Source organism: Amblyomma maculatum, chromosome 8 (assembly GCF_055883805.1).
Source record: "Amblyomma maculatum isolate TAMU_Amacu chromosome 8, ASM5588380v1, whole genome shotgun sequence".
In the NCBI taxonomy this organism is placed as follows: domain Eukaryota; kingdom Metazoa; phylum Arthropoda; class Arachnida; order Ixodida; family Ixodidae; genus Amblyomma; species Amblyomma maculatum.
In genome coordinates, this window is record NC_139351.1 from 64131907 (window position 1) to 64155239 (window position 23333).

At 47.7% G+C, this 23333-nt stretch overlaps 1 protein-coding gene across 2 annotated transcripts in view; it reads left to right on the forward strand.

The window, feature by feature from the left end:
* Positions 1 to 925: 925 nt before the first annotated feature.
* LOC146181295 (pancreatic triacylglycerol lipase-like) overlaps positions 926 to 23333 on the forward strand; it is a 94823-nt gene continuing 72415 nt past the window's right edge. For both annotated transcript variants that reach the window (XM_084576337.1, XM_084576338.1), the window contains exon 1: positions 926 to 1557. In XM_084576337.1, coding sequence (XP_084432463.1) covers positions 1446 to 1557 — 112 coding nt within the window. In that variant the 5' untranslated portion in view covers positions 926 to 1445. The remainder of the gene's footprint in view (positions 1558 to 23333) is intronic.

The following is a 23333-nucleotide window of genomic DNA, read 5'->3' on the forward strand; positions in this document are numbered from 1 at the left end:
ATACAGGACCCTACCGTATTTTACGACAAGTGACACCAGTGACATACGAAATTGTGCCCTTGCATCCCGTCCGCCATGCCTCTACACCACGCACCGAGACGGTCCATGTTGCACGTCTAAAACCGTACTACATGGACCCTGGTTTGGACGCTAGTACGCACCGAGACGGTGCTTTTCAGCCGCCGGGGTAGTGTCACATTAGGCGGTGCAACGCATAAGGAAAGAAGAACGCATACGCATAAGGAATGAAGAAGAAGACTCTCGTGAGTTTTGGAGAGAAGACGACGTTCAACAGCGTCGGCTGGTGCCTACAGAGAACGTCCGTTGGAAAGCCTTGTCTTCGGTGTCCGCCCTCTGCTACAAGCTGAACTACCCCGTAACAATATTTTAAAGTGTCAGTTACGTACAACCCTGGCTGAGATGCGAAGGTTTAGCATAGTGTCTTTGGAAGCACTGGTTTGTTCAAACCGAGCATTGCTGTGCAAGTCCACTTGTCGAAACGTTGGCTCGACCTGCGAACTGAGGCCTCCCCCCTCTACCTTGCTCAGTGCTCTTTCATACCTTGTAAGTCATCTTCTTCCTCTCGTTCTACCTGCGCCAGAAATAGAAATTCGACAAGACTGCTTAAGCTGCGTTTAGTTGTCTTCAAACGTTGGGCGTGTTTGGCACCTTGGCAGCGTCTCATAGCTTATCAGTTAGCCTTGTGACGCAGTTCTTTTCCGAGTATCCAAGGCAGATCGCTCGGAAAGGAGAAAGCAACGGCACCATGTAAAAGAGGCGCTCGGAAGCGGCGGAGCTCCGTACGACGGAAAGGGTGTGAGGTCCTCCTCCTCCGCCACCGGACCGGTCGCCGGCGCACCCCGTCTCCGGCTGCGGCCGACCATCGCGCCAAGGAGGGCCCCTCTCAGATTCGCTTTCGCACCAACCGCGTCGACTACCGCGCTCTTCCGCCGGACACCACCGCCCGCGAACTTCGCCGGGTGATGCTGGACTGTGCCCGTTTCTCCCGGTGCGTCGTCTTCCCGGTGCTGCACAGCCGCTCCTGCTGAGGCTCGTCGAGGACCGCTCGACCCGTGGCCTCTCTCCAGGACTGACCCAGACGGCTATCTGGTGTAGAGGGCGAGAGAAAGAGAGCCCTTGTTTCTCTGCTCGATCGCTAAAGCGTCTCGCATCGTCGACGCGGTTAAACGCATTCGCGCAGTGCGGAGAAGTCGACAGTGCGACGGTATCCTCTCGCCTCTTTCTTCCCAGCTTCAGTGTCCGCCAGAATTGCAGGGCGTTCCTTGATCGAACAGTGTCCTTGCCTTCTACCCTGCGGGTATTTTCTCCTCGAACTGTAGCCGCGATCCTCTCTAGATCCTCGACACCAGCCGTTTCCTTCTTGAAGACGTTGAAGACGTCATCTGTCGCGAAGCGGACAGAACAAACAGAAAATAAGGAACACCATGACGTGCATTAGGAGTTTCACTTGGATGGTCATCGCGGCCGCCACAGTGTTCACTGTGGTGAAGGCGCAGAACGGCAGGGAACTGGAGAAGCAAGTGGACTCCACCGACGGTGAGTTGAATTTCTCTTAACCCTTGCAATCAACCCCTCATAATTTGACAGTATGTTCTTTTCCTGGCTATAACAAGGTATCCATCATAAAAAGGGATGGCCACCAGTATTGGTGATTTTTAGAATTAAAGGCATCTGTTCAAGAAGCTCTGCTATGTATCGCGCAGAAAACTCAGTTATCTGACATTCCCAAGTTGTCTTCTCGCAGCGTATGTTCCTTTTTCCTGCATTTGACTCTTAGCGTCCTTCCGCGTGTCTATGTCCTGTCATGTGAACGGGCTTAATTGGCGTTCCAATTCCAGTCAACAACAGAACTGCCCGAAAGCTCGTTACATTTATATATTTTTCAGCCTTAGTTTATATTTAACTACCATCCGATCATATTAAAGCGTGGTTACGGTGTCGGGGAAGTACAAAGGCACACAACGTACGTGTCAATTAAGTCAGTTGAGCTAGGCTTAGCTACTGGCAGCTGAATGTGATGTGAAGAGTTTGCTGACTCCGCAGAAAGGTCAACATAACGTGTTCTTTTTTTTCGTTTAGCATGCGCCAATCCTTTTTGTTTTAACGGAGTGAAAAGAAAAGTCGAGCGACGAATAACGCTTAGGTTTTTTTTTTCCTTCACAAATTAACAACTCATTCTCTCCTTGGCTGCTTTTGTCCCCGGCTGGCTTTGCGGTTAGCGATGTGTAACATCGGCCTCAGAGTCTATGCCACATGCCCAATCTGCACTCTTATCGTCATGGCATATGAGGTTGTAGTGTCTCCACTTTCCCTATTGGTTTTCGTATTTTCATAATGTATCCTTCCCAACTTGCTGTAATCTTGCAACAAATCCAATTCTCTAATCTTTTGTCCACATTGCAAAACGCAGTGCAAAATCTGCTTGTAATGGAGAAAAGGAGAAACACTTATAATGGCCCGGGTACGGATCTGTTCTCATGCGAAGTGTTCAAAGGTCCTCCCCAACTGCAATGAGCAAGTGTTAAGGTGGTGCCACTGTAGCTGGAAAAAATATCTGGCGAGCTCCAAACGGTGGTTGTGCCAGCGTGCTGCAGCTTATTTCCACGTGCATCCTCCCTTACCATGACCCGTGCACTGAAGCCAACACTTTTAGCGATGCTTTCACTTTCGCGTGGCGCAACATCCGGCGCCCTGCCGTGTTAAAGCCAAGGACAGTGACGCCGGCTTTAGGGTAAAGCCTGCGCCAACCTTGCCAAGGGCTCTGCAAACAAAGGGACCCCTTGCCAGAGATGGTCTGAATGTATAGCTCGCATGTAATCACAGCCAAAGAATTCTACAAGCCACATCTTAATGAGCACGATGCCTTAAACTCATCATCTTCTATGCACCGAAAAGACGATTCACAAGTGCTCATCTACTGTAACAGAGTATCGCAACCTAGTCGCCTGATATTTACACCAGGGCGTGGAAGGTGCAGTTGCCTCGTATTCACGGGCATTTGAGGAGTTTGGCTTGCACGAGCGCTGATGTTTTTATTTTTTTTTTCGACCATCCTCATCCAATAGACGTTCGGTTCCGACCGCATTACCGCTACAACGTTCCGCACAGGTTCCTCAAAAGTAAAATGGAGCATGAGTCTGTGGAAAAAAAAACTGCGCTGTTCTGTTCAAGGTGATGGTGAGATGAACATCAAAAGGGTGGCACTGCTCCTCCAACGTCTCACATGCACCGAAGAGGTGTGCATGCACATCCGCTGGTGGAACGACCCGCGAAAACAATAAAAATTCTCCTTTCGTTGGCCGCTTTACATTTTGGAGCACTACACGAAGACAAGTCCACTTGTCGAGACGCTGGCTCGACTTGCGAACTGAGGCCCTTCTTTTACCTTTGTTCAGTACTCTTTCATACTGTGTAGCCATTTTATCATAATACCCTGTATCCTGTACCCTCAAAGCGATGCTAGCCAGGTTGCTACATATGAGAAGTGGCCCCAGACTCTCGATCTTCTCCTGTCAAGGGGACTTCAGTGAGCAATTATATATCCCGCCGTCTAGCTTCTCTGCGCACGTATTCGCTTCAGCTAGTCCACTAAGATTTTTGAATGGTGTTTTGTTTTTACGTCCTCGTCGGGGAGTTCTAGTAAAACGTAGCGACGCATAGCCAGGGATAAGAAATGTACCCGCCAACTAAATTCATGAAGTCCGCTTCCGGCACCCCAGCTCATCACATGGACTAAAGAAGACATCGCAGAAAGTGAGTGTTCGGAAAATTCGATCGTCCAACGCATGCTCGCAACTTAGGCATGTTAGGAGAGAATGTTGCTTCATAATACAAACAGCGTTGAAGGGCTTTCAAAGACAATGTATGTTTCCTCGCCGCCCGCAATACTTACAACGAAGTAGTCAACTTCCTTCCCATAGCGAAAAAGCTATGAGAACTCTACGAGATGTCTCTAAACTCATAAGCCCTTTCTGATACATAACTCGTACAAACGTCATATCATCATACAAATATCATTCAACCTATGAGAAGTATGTGAGATTGTATGAGATTGTATGAGATTTGTACAGTTTATATTGGGAAAATTTGTATGAGGTTATTGATACTCATAGAATTTTTACCACTGTTGTTTGACGAGATTCGCATGAATACTGAACGATAATATCACATGCGATTGTGAACGTTACTTAAAAATGACACTCGACGTAGTGATGATTGACGAAATAAAAGAGGCTCTACGGTACGGCTTCTTGCGCTTGTATCAATTTTTTGCGACGCGTTCATCACGAAGACTGAAGCAGTAGCCAGCTCTAACATTAGAACCATACATCTGCTTGGGTAACGTATAAGTGGAAAGTAAAAACTCGGCCCATGTTTTTATTTACTTTATTTAGTACGTTGTCCTTTTTGCGCAGTGTAAGAACTTGAAGTCCCAAGTACACTTCCAGCTGCCCGTCTGTTATTTGGCCTCGGCCACATCGGTCTCACTACGTGGGCAGACCTGTGCTATTCTTTGCAGCTTCGTGGAATGCTGAAGCCATCTCGTTGTTTTGGCGGTAACCAAGAGCATGAAGTGGCTGCAGTTCAAAGCCATGAATTCTGTGCCGCTAAGGACGTTTCGCGCTCCCGCCTCCGTGCGCACTTTGGTTCTTTATTCGTTGCTAGTTAGTGTAAGAGGCACCCCTCGAGGGAACGCTTTTGTGTTTGCGCAAGCACTTTAACGGTATACCCCCTCTCCACACCTCGAGGAGATTCACGCACCACCTGTAGAGTGGGACTAGCACGAGCATTCTGCCACCCCTATTGTGTCAGCATAACTTTTTCTTTCGCCAAGGACACAGTGGCCTCAGAAGAGACGTGCCATGCCTGCAAGCAAGGTTCATTCAGGACGCCGGTCTGTGGAATTTTTGAACGCGACGGGAAGGTGTCTCGAGGGACATCCTGAGCGGCAAATTTCCGAAACTGGAATCACCTGGCTGATGCAGTCATAGTTTCCGTATGTCCTCACCAATTCTGCCCGAAATATCCATTTTTCAGCTTTATTAAAGATGTACTTATCGCGTCAGGATAGTTTGAACACCAGAGAAGCTGAAGTTCACCCATCGCTGCAACAGGTCTTCATCGATCTGATACAATCTACAACCATGTTATTGATCTCCCTGCATTTAATGACTTGCAAGAACGCCTTATAGCACGTATCTAATAAAACACATACGCAACGGAGTGGCATACTTATGTCAAACTTGTAAATAATGGCTTAATAAAGAGCATGAATCTTTATTGCTGGGAAAAGTAATCTGATTGAGACAAAGCAACTAGCTTTTATATCTGCTCGAAGTGTCCCTCATGGCTACATTGTTTCTGAAAAGCGGAAGCGCAATGAGCATTCTGAGTTACTCTTAGGCTGCTGAGCAAGAGCTTCCTTGTAAGAAACTCATTTATTATTACTATTTGCAAAGGAAGGGTATAAAAGGAATATGGCACTAATGCAGCTCCTTGCAGTGCGAGTCAAGCTCAACGCCACCACCAGAAAGCTCGACGCCGAATTCTTGTAAAAGTCAAACGCATCTCTGGAGACCTGTGGTGGGTAAATGGCAGAGCCATTTATCTCAGTAATACTTTTATAATACAGCAGTCCAAGAATATATACATCGCTAACACCTGTTAGCATATAAAATACAAGTATAGCCATTTGTAATACATGTTTTGCGCTTCCGCGGACGCAGTAATTTTCGGTGCCCAAAGATGCACGGCGCCCTCCAGTGAACGAGAACTCGATTTGCAGTAACTTTGTATGCTCCCACCTAAGACGTTTAATTTGAAAGAAATGTTACAATAATGTTGTTGAGAATTTCTCTGCTGGCACAGGAGTGACATGCATCTGTATAAGGCTTAAACAAAGTGATAGCTTCGGTTAGTTGTTAAGACACGATCCGTACAAACCAAGGACAAGAGCTTGTCCTTCATTCCTCTTTTGCCCTTCAAAATCATTTTCTTGCTCCGCAGTGTTAGATTAGTTAAAATTGTAGCAACCGTGGTGTGTGGTAGGGGCCAGATTGCGTTGGAAGCCAATATTAACGACAATGTATTCAAACACATAAACCAGCTATTCAAAATCTGTAGATATTAAGAATTTTGCAGCGCAACAGGGTATAATTTTGCAGATGAACATCTTTCGCGACAAACTTCAATAAAACACAAGCAAATATGGTATAGCTAAACATGTATAATTTAAATATATTTACTTCTATTCGCAGCACACATTTAAGAACTGCCTGAAGACGTTTTATTCTCTCCATGCTCCTCCGACACATCTATAGCAAATGGTAGTGAGGGTATCAAAAAAAAAAAAAAACATTAAAACTGGATGCCAGCGGCAGGAACGGTCCTACGTGCCTTAGGAACCTAACAGCCCCCAATGATTATAAAAGAGAACGTGATGACGCATAGGTAAACGATTCAGTAAAGACTGCGGGCGATGGAGAGGAATAAGGACTATACGTGCATTCAAAAACAAAAACAAAACCTTTGCGCCAGGGCTCCCACAAAGAATAACCGAGATCAGATAACTAAACAGGCTGTTATCACATTATCACAGACCAAGTGGGATTGGGCGGTTCACGGTGTTTCTAGATAATTGGGGTTAGTTGATCTAAGTACGTTAGATAGCTGTTACGCCAAAACAAAGACACATAATTTGGCTCGCCAATGTTAACGAGGTCGTTCTGGACACAAATGTGCGTTTGGTTTTCTTTCACGGCGACGAAAGGGATGCCCTCATTATTGATGGACTCAGATTCTTAGATTTTCTAGCCTTAAGTGATCGGGTAGGTTTTTCTGGTTTTGAGACCCAATTTATACGCGCCTAATTGCTTGCGTAACAGAAAATCTGAATTCTGCCCGCCCAAATGGAGATTGATCGAGGGTTTGCAAGGCATAGATGCAAGCAGTGAAAGGAACGACCAGCACGCAACGCCCATGAACGAGGGAGAAAAACGAGATTGTTCTCGTATCCTGTTCAATGCACAGCAGACGACCGTATCTTCATGCGAAGGTCGATGCCGAGCTGTTTGCGTCTGCCTATTAGTGCGAACTGAGGCAAATAGTGGTGGACGGCCTTCGCAACGATTACGGCGAACCGCAGCCGCCAGGCCGAGCCCCTCGTTGCCGGTCGAGTGTGGAGCCAGCGTCCTTCGCAATACTAGCCCCGAGGCGACATACACAGTGACCCTCCGGGTCCCAGGCGGGGCAGAGCCCTTGATGTATGTATGCACGATGCAGTGAACAGTGTTGACGAAGAAACATTGTAACACTTGGAGGAGAAATGATGCCTCTATAGTGTCCTCCTATAAAATGCGCCTTCCACCTTAAAGAGGAGGCATTTCATGCGTACTTGCCTGCTGAACAGGAAACTTAGACACGAACAGAATTAAATTGAGGACAATATGAAGAGATATAACAAGCAGCAAAAAAAATAACCAGCTGTTACTTGTCTAAGCACTGACATAAATGTAGAAGCAAATTTTTGCCCCATTTAGCCAAGTTTGTCATCGCTTTGCTTTCCTCTGTCAGGTTCTCTTATCTTTAGCGAAGCATTTAACGGCTGTTCCTGGCTTATTAGGATTAAGCAGGCTTTAGTAAGGTATCTGGTGCAAAATGTTCAGGATAAATGAATTAAGACGACCGACCATCCTGAAGTGCGGCGTGAAATAATACCAGTTTAGAACGTGAACAAAATGGCCTACTTAGATGGCTCAGTCATCTGACCATCACTCAGTGGTCAACGAAACTGATCTCTACCTTTACCTGAGTTCGAAATCCACATTGAGTGATTTTGTTTTATAAAGCGGTTGCTCGAAGGAGGTTTGACAGCGACCCAGGATATATCTAAGAAGGCGGATAATTTTTTTGCATTGAAAATGAAGTCCGATTAAATGAAGTTAAGCCAAATGAGAATTAGGTGCTGTGACAATTCTGTTTCGGGTTCCTGGCCGTAGAAACTCATCAGCGTAAAGTGGCAATCTAGCGAGTTATGAAAACTCAAATGACATGAGAATAAATCCCTGCTTTAGCAAAGCCGCACGAACGTGCATCCGTGGCCTGGGAGTAATGTGTCTATCTCATTATCCAGGGTTTCTGTGGGTTTTTTTACCCATCCCAGAAGTGTTGTCAAAGTTCGCAGCACCTCCCGATTTGGTCACGTCACGTGGTCTCGTGACGTCATGCAGCCACCAGCCACCAGGTCCATGCCACCTGCCAGAGGTAGGCTCGGGAGGATGACCAGGCGGAAAAAACAAACAACGGCGAAACACGGAAAGTTCTTAGGGCTAGCGCGCTAGAAATTGTCAGATTACCTTAAGGGACAAAAAGAATCAATAGGACATTAGGAGAACCAAGCCAAATTAAGGATATCCTGGCTGAAACAGAATTACTCAAGGAACAGCATCTGCAGACCATGAAATGAAAAAAAAAAAAACGGAAGTGTAAAGGATATCGGACTGGATTCCAAGAAAAGGCACCAGTAGCAGGAATGGCAGAAAATTGGGCAAGCGAATGAGATTGTGCAGTTTGAGAAGGATCAAGTGGATTCAGCTGGCACAGGACTGGGTTATGGAAAGATATTGAAGGAGGCATTTGCCCCGCAGTGGAGTTATACAGTCTGGTTTATGGTAATGGTGACCTCAGGAGCCAACGCCCTTGATTAGGCCGGGCGTATGTGGAAGTGATAGTCAGGACGGCTTTTGTCTTACTTTCGTCCTCGCTCTGTCTGGACTCACATAGAGACCCCGAAGGGCTGAAGCCACTGAAAAAGGATGCTGTTGCTGCCAAAACTGCTCCAGTATATAATTCATGCAAACGCATATTCCTACATACAAACGGGCCACGCTTCAGAGACTGTACAAGCTACCTCGAATGAGCTTTCGCATCTGCTTATTGCGTTTATTTTCTATTTCACTGTCATGTCTCTCATCTGAACGTTATGCAAGATAACTAATTTTCTCTCTTCTTCGCTCAAACGCTTCAGCAAGCCATGCCTGCTGGCCTGTATGCGTTGCAAAGAAGAACACGACCCGAGGCACGGTGCCCTAAAGTTACATCGTCGCAAATATGTACAATGTCTAACTTCGTCGTGCAGATCGGATTAAGGTTGGAGAGAGGAATTTTCATCACTGCTTGTCAGGGATCCACTGTTTAATCGAGTATGTCATGAATGCGCAAGACAAGCAGGTGGTAAAGAATGTGTTGTCATTGCACCAGAACAGTTAAAACGTCGATGAGCAAGAAATACTGAGAACTTACTCAAAAACCACGCTACGCCTTCGGGTAGGAAGGCGTTTGCATTAGAGCATCTTGGAATACGCGTTCACAGGCGAGTTTAACAAAACAGCATGCAAAAAGCTAAAAAAACGTGAATCAGAGTACTTGGTCATTAGTAGGCAGTGGCTTTAGGAGCTCAAGGGAGGCCACACTTGAAGCGGGTAGAAAAACGTGGACTATACTCGTTTCTCTTTGCCTGTCCACGATCTGCGGGTTGCAAAAATTCACTTGAGAAACTCTCTCTCATTTGGTCTTAACACTTCTGAGACATTTCGCACAGCTCTTGTGCCTGTCCAGGACTAGCCACGTGCAACACTTCGCTTGAGAAACTTCCTCTACGTGTGTCTTAACTCCTCGAGACATTTCGCAGACTTCACGCAAGCTTATCATTTCCTCATCCACCGATCAATATTCGATACGAAGGTTGCACATCAGCAGTTAACGTTGAAAAATCTGGGTCATTCCACAAGATTTCGGGACATCGATGCCAACTTTCATTTCATGGCAGTTTGCTACGAATGAGAGACTCTATTACAACAAGCATTTGCGTTAACAACATGGAGACATGTAGCATGTTCTCCCGTACCCATTGGCATCCACGCTTTCTCATTTATGACTGTTGTCACCCTTACCCGAGTATGAAACGCTGCAGGGCAATCACCTCTTCTAGAAATGCATTTCAGCCATTTTAACATGATAGCATTAAAGGTCACATTCTTCAGAAAATCATGTGTCGCCGTTATCGGTGGCTGCGTTTTAAGTGGAGCATCGCGGGCATGGATATCACAGGATACTTGGCAGGTGCTATATGGCTATTCACTGAATGATCGTCGGGTCGTGTGACGTCACGACATCCCTTCACGTGGCCTAGCTGCAAGGAGCTACTAGACTCGGCTGCGCCTTTTAGGTGCGAAGAGGGGAGGGGGTTGGAATCCAGTCCTCTGTAGGACACTGCGATCCTCATATATACAATTAAGCTAACCTAAGGCCACGCAAGCGCGTTTCTGCGGCTTTCTTAACGCGGGGCTCTCTATCTGTGTCGAGAGGTCTTTCATATAGTGTTGTAACTTACGACCATTTGCTAATAACAGTGCTTGGCGTAATGGAGGTACAAATAAAAGAATTAATGATTAAGCGATTCGCAAAACGCCTTTTTGCGGAGCAGGATCCACAAGGAGGTCAGACAAATAGGAGCAACAATGCTCGCCCCATGAAGCTAGATAAGGCGCAGGAAAGGATCCCAATAAATGATTTCCCATCCAAAAGCTTCACACCAAAGCACGACAAGGGCAATCTATAATCGACCAGAGAGGCGCTGACAAAAGCACGAACAGCAGCTTGTTCGAACTGAAATAAAAAGCAACATGATTTTGAAAGCCACGAAAAGACAAAAAAACACACGAATCAGCCGAGCCGGAATGGTATGGAGGCTCTATTATGTCTAAACGATGACGGCGATTCCAACGACTTTGAGCACGAGCGCTGTACAAGGCTGGCTGGACAATAAAGGCCTCCGCGTTAGCCACTCTCGATGCACCGCGGTCCGATTGCCCCTCTCGCGGTGCGAAGGCACGCGTGACCGAAGCGTCCTCATTTCGGAATCGGTCACGCCAAAGGGCCGTGCCTCGGGCGTGCTCGTGGAAGCCCGAAAAAAAAAAAAAAAAAAAAAAAAAAAAAAGATTAACGACTCTTGTCATTGAGGCTCGGCACATTTGGGTTTTGTCCCTTCTATTGCGGCTGTCTCTTCAAGGACGTTACGACGCGGGAGGCTGCGTTTAAGTGTGAAGTGCTGTGCTTGTCATCCAGCCGATGAGCGCTTTTGAAAGACTCACAGGTGTTGTGAAACTTTGCGAGACTAGTCGGAATGTACCAAAAGCACTGTGAATCAGCGTGTTTCGGTTGTGCTATCAGCGCCTTGAGCACCTAACGACATAGGCAAGGATTCAAGTGCATCGCGCTGCTCAACGCACAGCTCGTAGACCTGACTTACTGAATTCTGTAGTGAAAAAGAGGACACCCATTGAGTGCAATGCGAGATCCCTTACCAATCTCACTGTACTTCTAACTCTTGTGCGCATCCGTACTGCCTATGATGCTCCTTTGACTACAGCCATCAGCATTAAGATGTAACCTCTGATGGGAATATTAACGAAAATTACATGGTCATATGGCTGGAGTGAAGGTTGGCTATATGGAAGAGAGTCTTCAATTATCTTATTTGCGCGAGGACTGCCAGTCTCGAAGCTTTCTGGTGAGGTTCCCCAGTATCTAATTCCTTCTTCGAGAGAGCTCTGGCGATTCTTGAAAAGCAGGCTTTGGCTGGCGACTCCTCAGCACATCATGCAGACTGGGGCCGCCGGCGCGGAAAATTGAACTTAGCATATGACAGCACTCTGATAACCTCCACTACAAAGCGCAAAAGGAGTCAAGAACCTTTAAAAACTAAACATACATTGATTTTTTGAGGATTTTCCCTTCGGTTTCCGTGACGCCACTAGCGGGAGTAGGGAAGAACACATACAGTGTCGCCTAGAGCGCTAATGTTTCAAGCCCAGTTATTCAGCACAAGTCAAAGTTATTAGAGAGTAGTTGAATTCGCACAGTCATTCACATATGAGATTTTGGATAGATCATATGAAAAAGCCTCGGTTGTCATTACGCAGTGGGCGCTACCAGGAGACGTGGCCAAATATGAACTCCGGCTACGTATTAGCCATCTAGTAAACATGGCCATAGTCCTTGAAGCACATGGATTCAGTGCTTCCACCGCCAATGCTCCGCCACACTAGAGCCTCGTGGAAACACTGATTGTCCCTCCCCTTGCTTGACCACCGTGCGCGAGGCACTGCTGCTGGCACTAAGCTGGTAAACTAAGAGTACGACAAAATAAATTACCTGGCACTCCACGTGTGCTAAAAGAAGAGACTGAAAGGGAACAGACATGTGATAACAGCCTTGCTTAAAATGCAGGACAGTAGCGAGCTAAAGCAATGTGTCCACCCCTGTCACATGGATGCTATCGATTATCAGTAAACTCGACCTTCACCAGACTTTTCGAGCGCTATTGAAGAGGCCTGTGCTACTCTATTGGTCCCGAATCAGTGTTCATTTATGCAGCTGATGACCGTTAATATGTGTGCAGCTAAGAGTGAAAGCTCCCGCGGTCAGTTTCATTGCTTTCCGCTTAACTGTAAGAACCCGCTTTAACACACGGACGCAGCTCATAGAAGACAGGTGAAGGTTGGCAGGAATTGTTTACGCCAGCCAAGGCCGTATAACTTAGCGATGCCGCCCACCTGATGTTCGCCCCCCAATAGAGCGGCGCAGAGGAGAACTTCATTTTGATCTTTTCCTATAGTACACCTAAATTTCTTGTCTTTGTAGCCCCCCTCCCTCCCCCCCCCCCCCCCTCTCCGCCACCCTTCCGTTCCCCCTTTTCCTTGGCGATGCCTTGGCACAGATAAATATATTTATTGCTTTGGAGAAACTGAGAGTTTAAATGAAGCGGTTTTTTTTTTCTTTTCCATTCCGTTCAAACTCTTGACGTTCATGATGACGTCAAGACAATTCTGGACTTCGTGACCACCGATTGGAAAGGAAGAGAAGTGTTTTCTAGCTTCTGAAATTTGCAAACAAAGCAGCGTCTGAAGTCAGCGCATTTTTAACACACAGCGGCCTTGGGATTACAATATAAGTCAATATTAAGCAGCGCCGTAAAGAACGAGACGAAGGGGTAGACAATGCCAACCGAATTATACATGATACCAAAATTTCCGTCTGTGATTTTTCCGAACTTATAGCGGTCCTGTTTCCACTCAAACTATCCTCTTTTTTTATTGGAAATCCGTAGTTATTCGATATAAGCTAACTTCATTTTCTGTTTCGTAGAACCTACGCAAAAGTAGCCAGGGCAGAACGAGAACATGGGGCGAGCGCTAACTACTGTTATTCACCGCTTGACGAGCGGAAATAAATACGACAGGTTCAACAAACAAAGCAGCGACAAACAAATTCCGCTTTCTACTGGGCGTCTCTTAAAGCTCCTCTACTGGAATGCGATCATCACAGTGGCGCCTGAAATAACAACTTGGTTGCTATGACCTGCATAGGAATCCTCCGTGAAGACATACCCATGCCCTGATTCCCTCAACAAAGTGTATCTTAATAGCGATGCGCAACCAAAGTGCTTCCGAATTCGACACGTAACTGCGTAACCCCGTGGAAGAAACAAAATTTCGTGCTACCTAAAACACGCCCGCTTCTTCCGCAAAGAGGTGATGCAGCCGCCCCTTCTCTCACCCACAGTGCGGAACTGGCCACAAAGCAGCGCGCCCTTTGTTTTTCTCCCTGAATGGACCCACTCTGCGTCGGCAGCCTGGTAGACCCGCGGAGCGACTGGCTACCCCGCCTTCGTCGTCTCTGTCATGCTACTCGCGTTCATTCTGGCCGCCGTTGCCGCACGCGCAGATAACGGCGGCCTCACAGACAGGTGCTCCCCTTCGAAGCCGTGGTGGCTTGTATCCTCGGTCCTTAAACGACAAAGCCACGATGACCGCGGACGCTGTAAAGGAGTGCATCGGAGGAGAATGAGATGGAGGAAGAGGAGGAGGACAGCGGGGTGGTGGAAGGAGGAGGGGAAGAAACCGGAAGCATCTCGCATTCCATCCCTCCCTCCACAGAAAGCTTCCGCACCCAAGCGTGAGCAAACAGGGCCGGGCGATACCAGGTCGGCGTCGTCCAGGTGTGTAGTAAAACCGCGGCGCGACTCAAGGAGAAACAACAAGAGCAGAAAATGGAGCGGCCTGTTCTTCTGCCGTGAATAATAAAAAAGCGCTCGCCAGAGCGCGCCAGAGAAAGCACGCAACCCGCAGCCGCGGACTGAGCCAAGACGGCCGCTTCGTTGGCCAAAGCAAATGGATTTACCGATGGCTTTGACAAGCACTTTCACAATTCAAACCCCTGTGTTCCAACAAGCCGCACGTGCTCGGGGCTCCGGTCGTCCCATCCATCGATGACCGCTGGTCATTGTGAGCGCTGCGACAGGACCGGCCCCTGTGTGTTTCCGGTCTTTCCGTCGACGTCCAACATTGGGGGAATTTTTTTTCTTTCCCCTGGCCGGCCGACTTTCGAGATCCGCTTTTTCCTTTTAGTTTGCTTTTCTTTTTCTTTTTCTTTTTTGCGTTCTTTGCTTACGCTCGAGTCTGCGCATTTCGGGTCGGCGGCACGACGGCCGACGAACGGCCGCGGCACCCTCTTTCCGGCTCGTATCCTTGCTCTAATTAAGTCGCCGGCCGCGAACGAAGGCAGTGCTCTCTACGCGCGATGCAATTGGAAGCCTTCGGCTAGAGACCTTGGAGCTCAGCGTTGGTGTAAGACAAAGACGAAAAGCTAGCAGAGAGATTCTTGAAAGCTACTTACGCTCGAGATGAGAGTATTATCACGAGAGACGGCGAGGAGGAGAGAGAAGAATGAGATCAAACATAAAAATTTATGAGCTTTTCTGTCTCGAAGCTGCACGGCTAGAGAGCGCCGCGCAGCTCGAAAGCTCTGGACTGGTAATTCCGTTCAGCTCGGCTTCATTACCGTCCACAGGAACTTTTACACAGAGGCCTTTCCGCATTTCGCTTTCTAGTGGAATTCGGTCTCGAATCCGCGACCTAGTGCGCCGACCTCGGCAGTCGCTGCCAAAGCACGATGCTATCCGTTACTACGTACGAGGCGCTTGCGCTCAGAGAACGTGGGACTGAAACTTATTGTCTCTGGATGACAATTTGTTCCAATCCTGAAACATGCAGTTCTGGATTTCTTCTATTTTTGTTCTTTTCTTGATGTATTCCGTCCGACAGCCCGCGCAGTCACCTTCAAAACCTCCAGCTACCAAAGTTCCCAAAGCAGAAAGTCAAGCTCTGAAATCAACGAGAGCCGAAGATCCCCCATGGGCTTTAGTTTAAAATATGCGTTAACGGTCTTGCGTCCACGTTCTTAGGAGACTTTGTATCGTCATGTCGGACCACTGGCCCGCACAATAAGTCAAGCGAAAAACAGATTGGTCTAACTTCAAACACACAAGGCTCAAAAAACCAGGCAGACGTGTGGCTGTTGTTGTTGTTGTGGCTGCAGAAAGAAAGCAAAGAAAATGCACCGGCCTGCTACTGGCTCTGCAGCTGAGCCACCTCCTCTGCCTCGTGCGGACAGAAGAGAAAAATGGCGCCGAACCACGATTAGCTGCCCCAGTTGCCCTGCTGACTGCGTTGGCCTGCGGCACTTGATCTGGTCCTGTCCTGGCACGGCTGGCCTCCGCGCACACTACACATCTACTCACCACATTCAGACTTGCGAAGACTGGACAGCCTCCAATACCAACGCCAAGCGCAAGCTTAGTGCCCTGCTAGACTTCATGTAGGAGTCTGGCGCCCTCAACCCCACCTAACCCACCCCCCTCTAGGCCTCAGGTTGTCCTCATGAATGAATGAATGAATGAATGAATGAATGAATGAATGAATGAATGAATGAATGAATGAATGAATGAATGAATGAATGAATGCGCAGTAATTCGCGGTATAGACCAGTTACTTGCGATTTGTGAAGCGGCTTCCTTAATTTTGACTCTTCGTAATGCTTCCACGTGAATATTAATATTATTAATAATAATAATAATAATAATAATAATAATAATAATTGGTTCACAAGAAAAGAAAGGCGCAGTATCTGCCACACTTGTTTCTGGGGGCACCTGAACCTCGCCGTAAGGGAAGGGAGGAAAATGGGAGTGAAAGTGGATAGAGAGACATAGGAGCCGTAGTGGAGGGCTACGGAGTAATTTCGACAACCTGGGGATTTGATTTGATTTATTTATAGAAAGGGAAAGGCGCGGTAACTGTCTCACTTGTTTTCTGTGGACACCGCAACCGCGCCGTAAGAGAAGGGAGGAAGGTGGGAATGAAAGTGGAAAGAGAGAAAGAGGAGCCGTAGTGGAGGGCTACGGAGTAATTTCGACCACCTGGGGATCTTTAACGTGCGCTGACATCGCACAGCACACGGACGCCTCTTCGTTTCGCCTCCATCGAAACGCAGCCGCTGAGGTCGGGTTCGAACCCGGGTCGTTTCGACAACCTGGGGATCTTTAACGTGCCCGTTTCGGGAGGAGGTGAAGGGTGGCAGTTCCTGGCCCTACGGTGCTGGGGCGGTAGGTCAACGCCGCTTGCGGCGGGGGCTAGCCAGCCACTGATTTTTATCTGTTGTAGGCCGTCATTGCACCCGCCACCACTTCGGTGGTGGTGGACGACGGCTGTTGTTGCGGCGCGCGTCTTTCTTTCCCTCTTCTTCTTTTTCTTCCTTGTCTATTATCTCTTCTGTCCGCACGAGGCAGCGGAGGTGGCTCAGCTACAGAGTCAGTAGCAGGCCCGTGCAATTATTTTCTTTCTTCGTACAGCAACAACAACAACAACAACAACAGCCCGTTTCGCCTCCACGTGAAGATAACAGGCGAAAAAGGAAAAGTTGTAAAATTTCTTCTGCGTTCCGTGTGGTGTGCGACGTTTTGCTGAAAGATCGCAGGGTGCCAAATATTCGTTTCCCGAGTGAAGTAGACGCAGCTTTTTTTCTGAGTTGCCAATAGGTCGGTTGGGACAGATATATAAAAACATAACGCCGCTGAGGATATTTGTTGGAAGTTACAGTCCTCAATCAGAACGCATTCACTTTTTGTTTTCAATTGTCAACCCATGAACTCTCTCAGTATCATGTTACACAAAGAATTCTTCAAAATGTTGTCTAAAATATGGTTCATGACACTGTTTTAAGAATTCGTTCGTTTGCAATTGATGCTCATTTGTCTTCGCGCTGCCTTTCGGGCCTATTTCTACTTCAAACCTGTAATCAGCAGTGGCGATTGATTCGGGTGAAAATAAAAATAAGCTAATTTCGACCACCTGGGGATCTTTAACGTGCGCTGACATCGCACAGCACACGGACGCCACATCGTTTCGCCTCCATCGGATCCCGGCCTCGGCGGCTGCGTTTCGATGGAGGCGAAACGATGTGGCGTCCGTGTGCTGTGCGATGTCAGCGCACGTTAAAGATCCCCAGGTGGTCGAAATTACTCCGTAGCCCTCCACTACGGCCCCCCTTTCTCTCTATCCACTTTCACTCCCACCTTCATCCCTTTCCTTACGGCGCGGTTCAGGTGTCCACAGAGCAAGTGTGACAGATACTGCGCCTTTCCCTTCCTATGAACCAACCAACCAACCAACCTTCTCAGCTATAGCAATTCCCAGAAGCAAGTTCATCGGCTTCTTATCGGAACTTTTCAACTCGCTCCCACTATATAATTCCCTGCCGAAATCTGGCAACCGAGCAGTGGCTAATAAGGGCTCCTAATCACATTATGCATCAAAGCCATGAACTGCATGTTAACAGTGACCTTCAGTAAGTAGTGAAAAGAAGAGAGCGTGTACTTAAATATGCATCAGAAAACATTAGCCTGTTTATTTAGATACTCTCACAAAAACGTCATTGCTTTTGCTATTATGCATTCGATATTAATTTCACTGCGTGGCCTAGATAAACTCTTAAAAAAATAGTTAAAACCACAAGCCCGGCTCGTCAATTTTTCTTAGCTTAGAGTGTCCTATTTTCCTGCATAGTTATCGCAGTTCAATAACCCTTAATTACTACCCATGTTTACGAGCTGCTTGCATGCAATAATGCGTCGTAGACTTCCACCTTACTTATGCTAATCGGTCTTGCGTAATTGCTAATGATGTGCGCAAAGCAAACGTAGTCTTGCTATCAACTGCCGATCGAATGTCCACTTCTTACTTCGACAGTGCAACCGATCCGAGCCACTCTATACATATAAATGCGTAGTGTCACGCACGTCGAACGAGCAGGAAGACCGGACACCAACACAGCCTCTTCATTCGCCCCGCTTAGCGCATCTTGGTTCTGGTTACCCCCGGCGACAGTGTTGACGAACCAGAGGCGCTTATCTTGAGCAGCGCAGTAGACGCGAAAGTGGAGCAGCCAGAAGCGTGAAGAATCTCGTCCCGATTGTAGTCCAGGCTAGCGCGTGTTTAACCGACTTGTGTACGTGCTGTCTGGCACCCTGAGAGAAAGAGTCGACGACAACGTTCCGGAAGAGTAAGCAAAAGTATGCCGCTGCCCGACCGAGGATGTGTGCAATGCACGCAACTCGGAGAGGCAGGAATCAGGTCACTCTTTATAGACTGGTACGTCACGCTTAGAGATAAATGCCTTCACGTGCTGTTCTAGCTAGCGTAAGATATATCAGACGTGTCTTCATCGGTGTTATACAGTGAAGCGCCGCAGAAACTGGCGTCACTCGGAGAAACTTTTCAGCTAGGGAAAGCTATACCAAATTTTCCCGAGAGAACATATAGTGTGTAAAATACAGTGTTTCAGTCGAACCAATTCCGACACGCACCTTTTTTTTTTAAATGGAGCTAAAACTAGGGAAAGCACCAACGCACAGCTTCCGCTTCAGCGGCCATCTCTAAGGAAGACATGTTGCGTTTTTTTTTGTCCGTGATACTTTGGACGCCGGAGCCCTGAAGATTTACCACTACTGAAATTTGACATTAACCCACAAAGCTTAAGAATTGAACATCTGATTAGTTGTTTAAGCATGTCTATGCACCTGGCCTGTAGCATGCTAAGTAGTAGAACATTCGGCTATAGCATTTGTCTCACACATTGTCTCATGTCATCAACATCATGACTGACATGGGCAATGGCAGTGTTGGCTTCGGTTACATAAGAATGGAGAGCGTCTTACCCGTTACCAAGCTATGCATATGGGCTAGTGTAGACACATGAGCGTGGAACACAAGAGTGAGTCAACGAAAGCGTACGTGGACCCGCATACTCAGAGCCGCCTGGACAGGAGCGAGTGGGTGATTGGGCGGCCACCGCTATTGGCCGAAATATTTCCTTAGATTCTTAGCGCTTGTCCTCTAATTGCTTTATCTGCTCATGCACACACAGCAATCCAGTGAATTCTGTCGTTCGACCTGGGCTTCAGCAGCACTTAGGGTGAAAGGGAACAAGAAAAACACCCTGTGCCGACAGCAAAATAGAATAATCGCCACAATCATTCCATTTTGACTTCCGCGCGGGCGCGTCTCGGATTATGTAGCGAACCAATAGGACTGCGGCTTCTACGGAGGTTCCATGCGGTGAAAGCATCGGCCACTATGAAGTTTCGCAACCTCTGACGTCCGTTGCTCTAGTGAGCGTCGCTCCGGTCGGCCGTATTATAGCGGCGAGCGGTTACTTCCGCAATTCGTCCTTCGCACTGCATGGGAAGGTTCTTCCACGCGAGCGATTGACCTGCACGGAGAGGCACGCAGCGGCATATTATACGCCGCCGCATCTGCATGTCTGTCTATCTGCATCATTGCACCACCGACGCGAGGCTAACGCTAACCATCGACAGCAGGCCGGCGCTAAACTCCCCCACCCCGGAAATGAGCGGGAGGGAGCACCAACAGTCGTTAATCAACGCGACCACCGGAGAGAGAAGCTACCCGCACCAGCGTAACTGGAACGCTTAAATAGCAGCGAAAGCGGGGCAGGCATCTCTTCTTGTTTAGAACCTGTTCAAGATGTCCCCGATGAGCGCCCCATCGATCAAACGGGGAGGGAGCTGCAGCTGGACTGCACTTAAATGCGGCTGCACTGGACGATACAACTGCACCGCTTAGAACATGATATTTGCTTGCAATGTCTTCTTGGACACCATACCCCGAGCATGAAACTCCTTTTACTCGAAGAAATCTATAGCGCAATGGAAAATAAATGTCCTCGGCGATCTCCTTTGGTGGCGTTAAAGGGGCCACCCTGTCGATGCGTTTCGGGTATTTCGCCTATTACTTTCTCTCGAAACTTGCCCTGACTGCTGTCTGCTGACAGAGGACGGGATCCTCAAGGGTTTAGATTTTTCTAACCAGAAGCCACGGTAGTTCACTACATCCGACTTTCTCGTGCAGATTTTCAGACGTTTGCGACACCCTGCGGCAATTTCACACGTTTACCTTGTTATTCAGCAAGGTTCCTCTTCATTCACATGCGCCTATATTTCACGCTTTTATTTATCTTACCTCGGTAGAGACTTATTATCGTCATCATCATCCCAGCTCAGTGCAGTGCAAGACAAACATCTGCCACTGACCTCCATCAAGTCTCCTTAACTTCTTAATCTCATTCGCCCACCCACCTAATTCCCACCAGTCCCTTGAAGAAAACTGCTTATATTTCCGTGGCATACATGTCCTGCCCTTGCCTTTTCTGATGGTGTATCACCAACTCGCGTCTCTTCCCTGGCAGAAACCAATCCTAACAAGTGCACGGCTTCTGCAGAGCAGCCAAGCAGGGGACGCATTTCCTCACGATCAATTTCATTTTCCAATCACTTGGTCCCCTTTCATTGATTGCTACTAGCAACGATGTAAGCCGCGGTAGAAGTCGTCACGCTGGTCGTGATTCAAACACAGCCATGATTCCACGCACTTGCACAGACTTCCTGAGGGCCACAGTGCCGACGCCGACAATTGCTGGAGCACGGCAACGCACTTTGGTGCACCTGACGAGCTTCAGCGTCCCTAATGCAGCTTTGGCAATGACACAGAACCGTTTGTGTGACGAAGTCGTGCAGCGCGGTCCGTACGTGCGACTTAGCCAGACCCAATGCAGCCGATGCAGCGACCATACCGGCCGTGCCTGTGAACGGTCGTTTGATTCCCCGCCTGCTGTTAGTTGCCTTCTCATTGATGTTACGGTCAAAATAAATGTAAAACGAAATTAATAGTCAGGAAATATGACCCCAGATTTCTGTTCCGGCAAACCACGACAGCAATCTTTCTTTCCCTACTCTGTGGCACGGCACTTGCTCGCTATCGTCGCAGACCAATCCCTTAGAACAACCCGGTCATTTGTATTCAATAGATGAGGCTGACCTAGGTTGCCCCAGACGTGACACACTCGATACGTCGGGCACTCCGGTCTACGTAGACAGCGCAAGTGATTGGTCAATAAGAGGATGCTAGCTGCATTCGTCGGTTACGTATGCTACGACGTCCACGATAACGCTTTCTTGCCTGAGAGAAGGTATACTTCGTAATAGAGTTTGCATGAAGGCGTTTACAGCATCATTCATTGAATTTAAGAGGACCAGTTACCGATGCGGTCGATCAATTTCCAATGGCAAATGTCTCCTAGCACCGCTGCTACCCTCGAATCGTTTGCAGTTAATTTTACTTGATGATTACCACATAAACGGCGAAAGAATCTTGGCACACGAATATTTCCGTCCAAAATCTTCTCCTACTGAAGATGGGGCCAAAAAAAAAAAGAAAAAAAAAAACCGTGATAGGAAGCAAGCCATCAGCGAGCACCACGAGGCTTCATTTCTACACTAGCCTCAAGCAGATAGAGTACACGAATAGAATCCACTATCTACGTGCGAGATGGATACCTGCCTACGGAAAGCGAGATTGCGAAGTGAAACGCCGAATCCGCGAGCCCGAGCGATAGAAGAGCAGAAAAACTAAATACAGGCGGGATAAAAAGGAGCAAAAGCTAAAGAACTGTCGCCTGGGAGAAAATGGGTCGCCCACTTCTCTCATGCGGAGGCGGGCCATTTCCCTCGTCACGGCAACTCCGGCGGAGGTGAAAGGCGCGGCGCGGCGGAATGACGGCTGCTTGGTACAACAAATCATCTCTCTGCGCAGCGCGCTTCGAGGCGAGCTGTACACACACGCCCGCTGCCGCCGCCTGAGTGCTTTCTTCCGAAAGTTAATCGATGATGCGATATCGTCGGCTGCGTTTTCCAGGGCGCGGCGATCCAGCCTGCCGCGTGTCACGGAATCACCGGTAGCCGTGCGTGCGTGTGCTCACGCCCAGTTCTTTTCTGAGAACCTTAGCTCGCGTGTGGGGCCCCATTTGCCCTTTCTCTCTCTCTCACTCACCACATTTACGAAGTAAAATACAGAATGAAATAAGGAACAGAAAATCTTAAATAAATTTGTTTTAAGATAAAAAGAAAAGGCAGCTCACGCGCACGCACTTCAAAGAGTCCTGAACTTCTGTACTATACGCGTGACTCGAAGAAGTGTGGCAGGGGACAGAAAAGAAAAAGTACTGGGAGCTCTACCAACGCTGACCACGTATGCGAATTAAAGTGAAAGATGTAGGGCTTTTAGTTCGTGTTTGTTTAATTTCTTTGCGATAAAGTATCAATCAGGGATAGCTGTCGGAAGCAGGCCCGCATGTACGGTTCTCTGGCTGCAGCCTTCATTTCGCCGCGTCCCTATAATGTCCGCGCTGCCGATTCAATTTAGAGACCTCGGACCGAGTCTGATCAGGCGATGTGGAATGCTTGGAATGTCCAATGGTAATTCTTTTCAATTTCGTTTTGGGGAAATGCGAGAAAATAACCGGTTTTATCGCTTGACGACGCTTGTACGCAGGAGCAATTTTCATTTTCCGATGAATTAACTCCGTATCCACCGTACGTCTTCCTTCCGGGAGCGGCTGTCCAGTTAACGACCGGACATCCAGCTACCCACAGGCGGCCTAACAATCATACAGAAACAGATAAAATTGTGAATTTGCCACATTCGATAGAATACGGACTATTCCAGGCAGCAACGTTTTTCAGTCATTCTCAGTCTTATAAAGAGTCACTCTATATGAAAGGGAACGACTGGTTCGCAATAAATAGTGATTTACTCAATAATGTGTAAAATTAAATTATGCATTGTGCGCCAATATGAAATCTAATTAACGAACGGGAAAGGTGGTACTTGCTGAGCATAATTACGGAGTATTCTGTTTAGAATGCTGAAATTTTATTCGCTTTCATACTGAGCGCCCTTGCTCGTCTCTCTTTAGTGGCACTGGTATCAGCCATCATGTCAACGTTGCTCGTTCACTTTGCCACTTTTATTTTGTTTTTATTTATGATTACCCTCAAG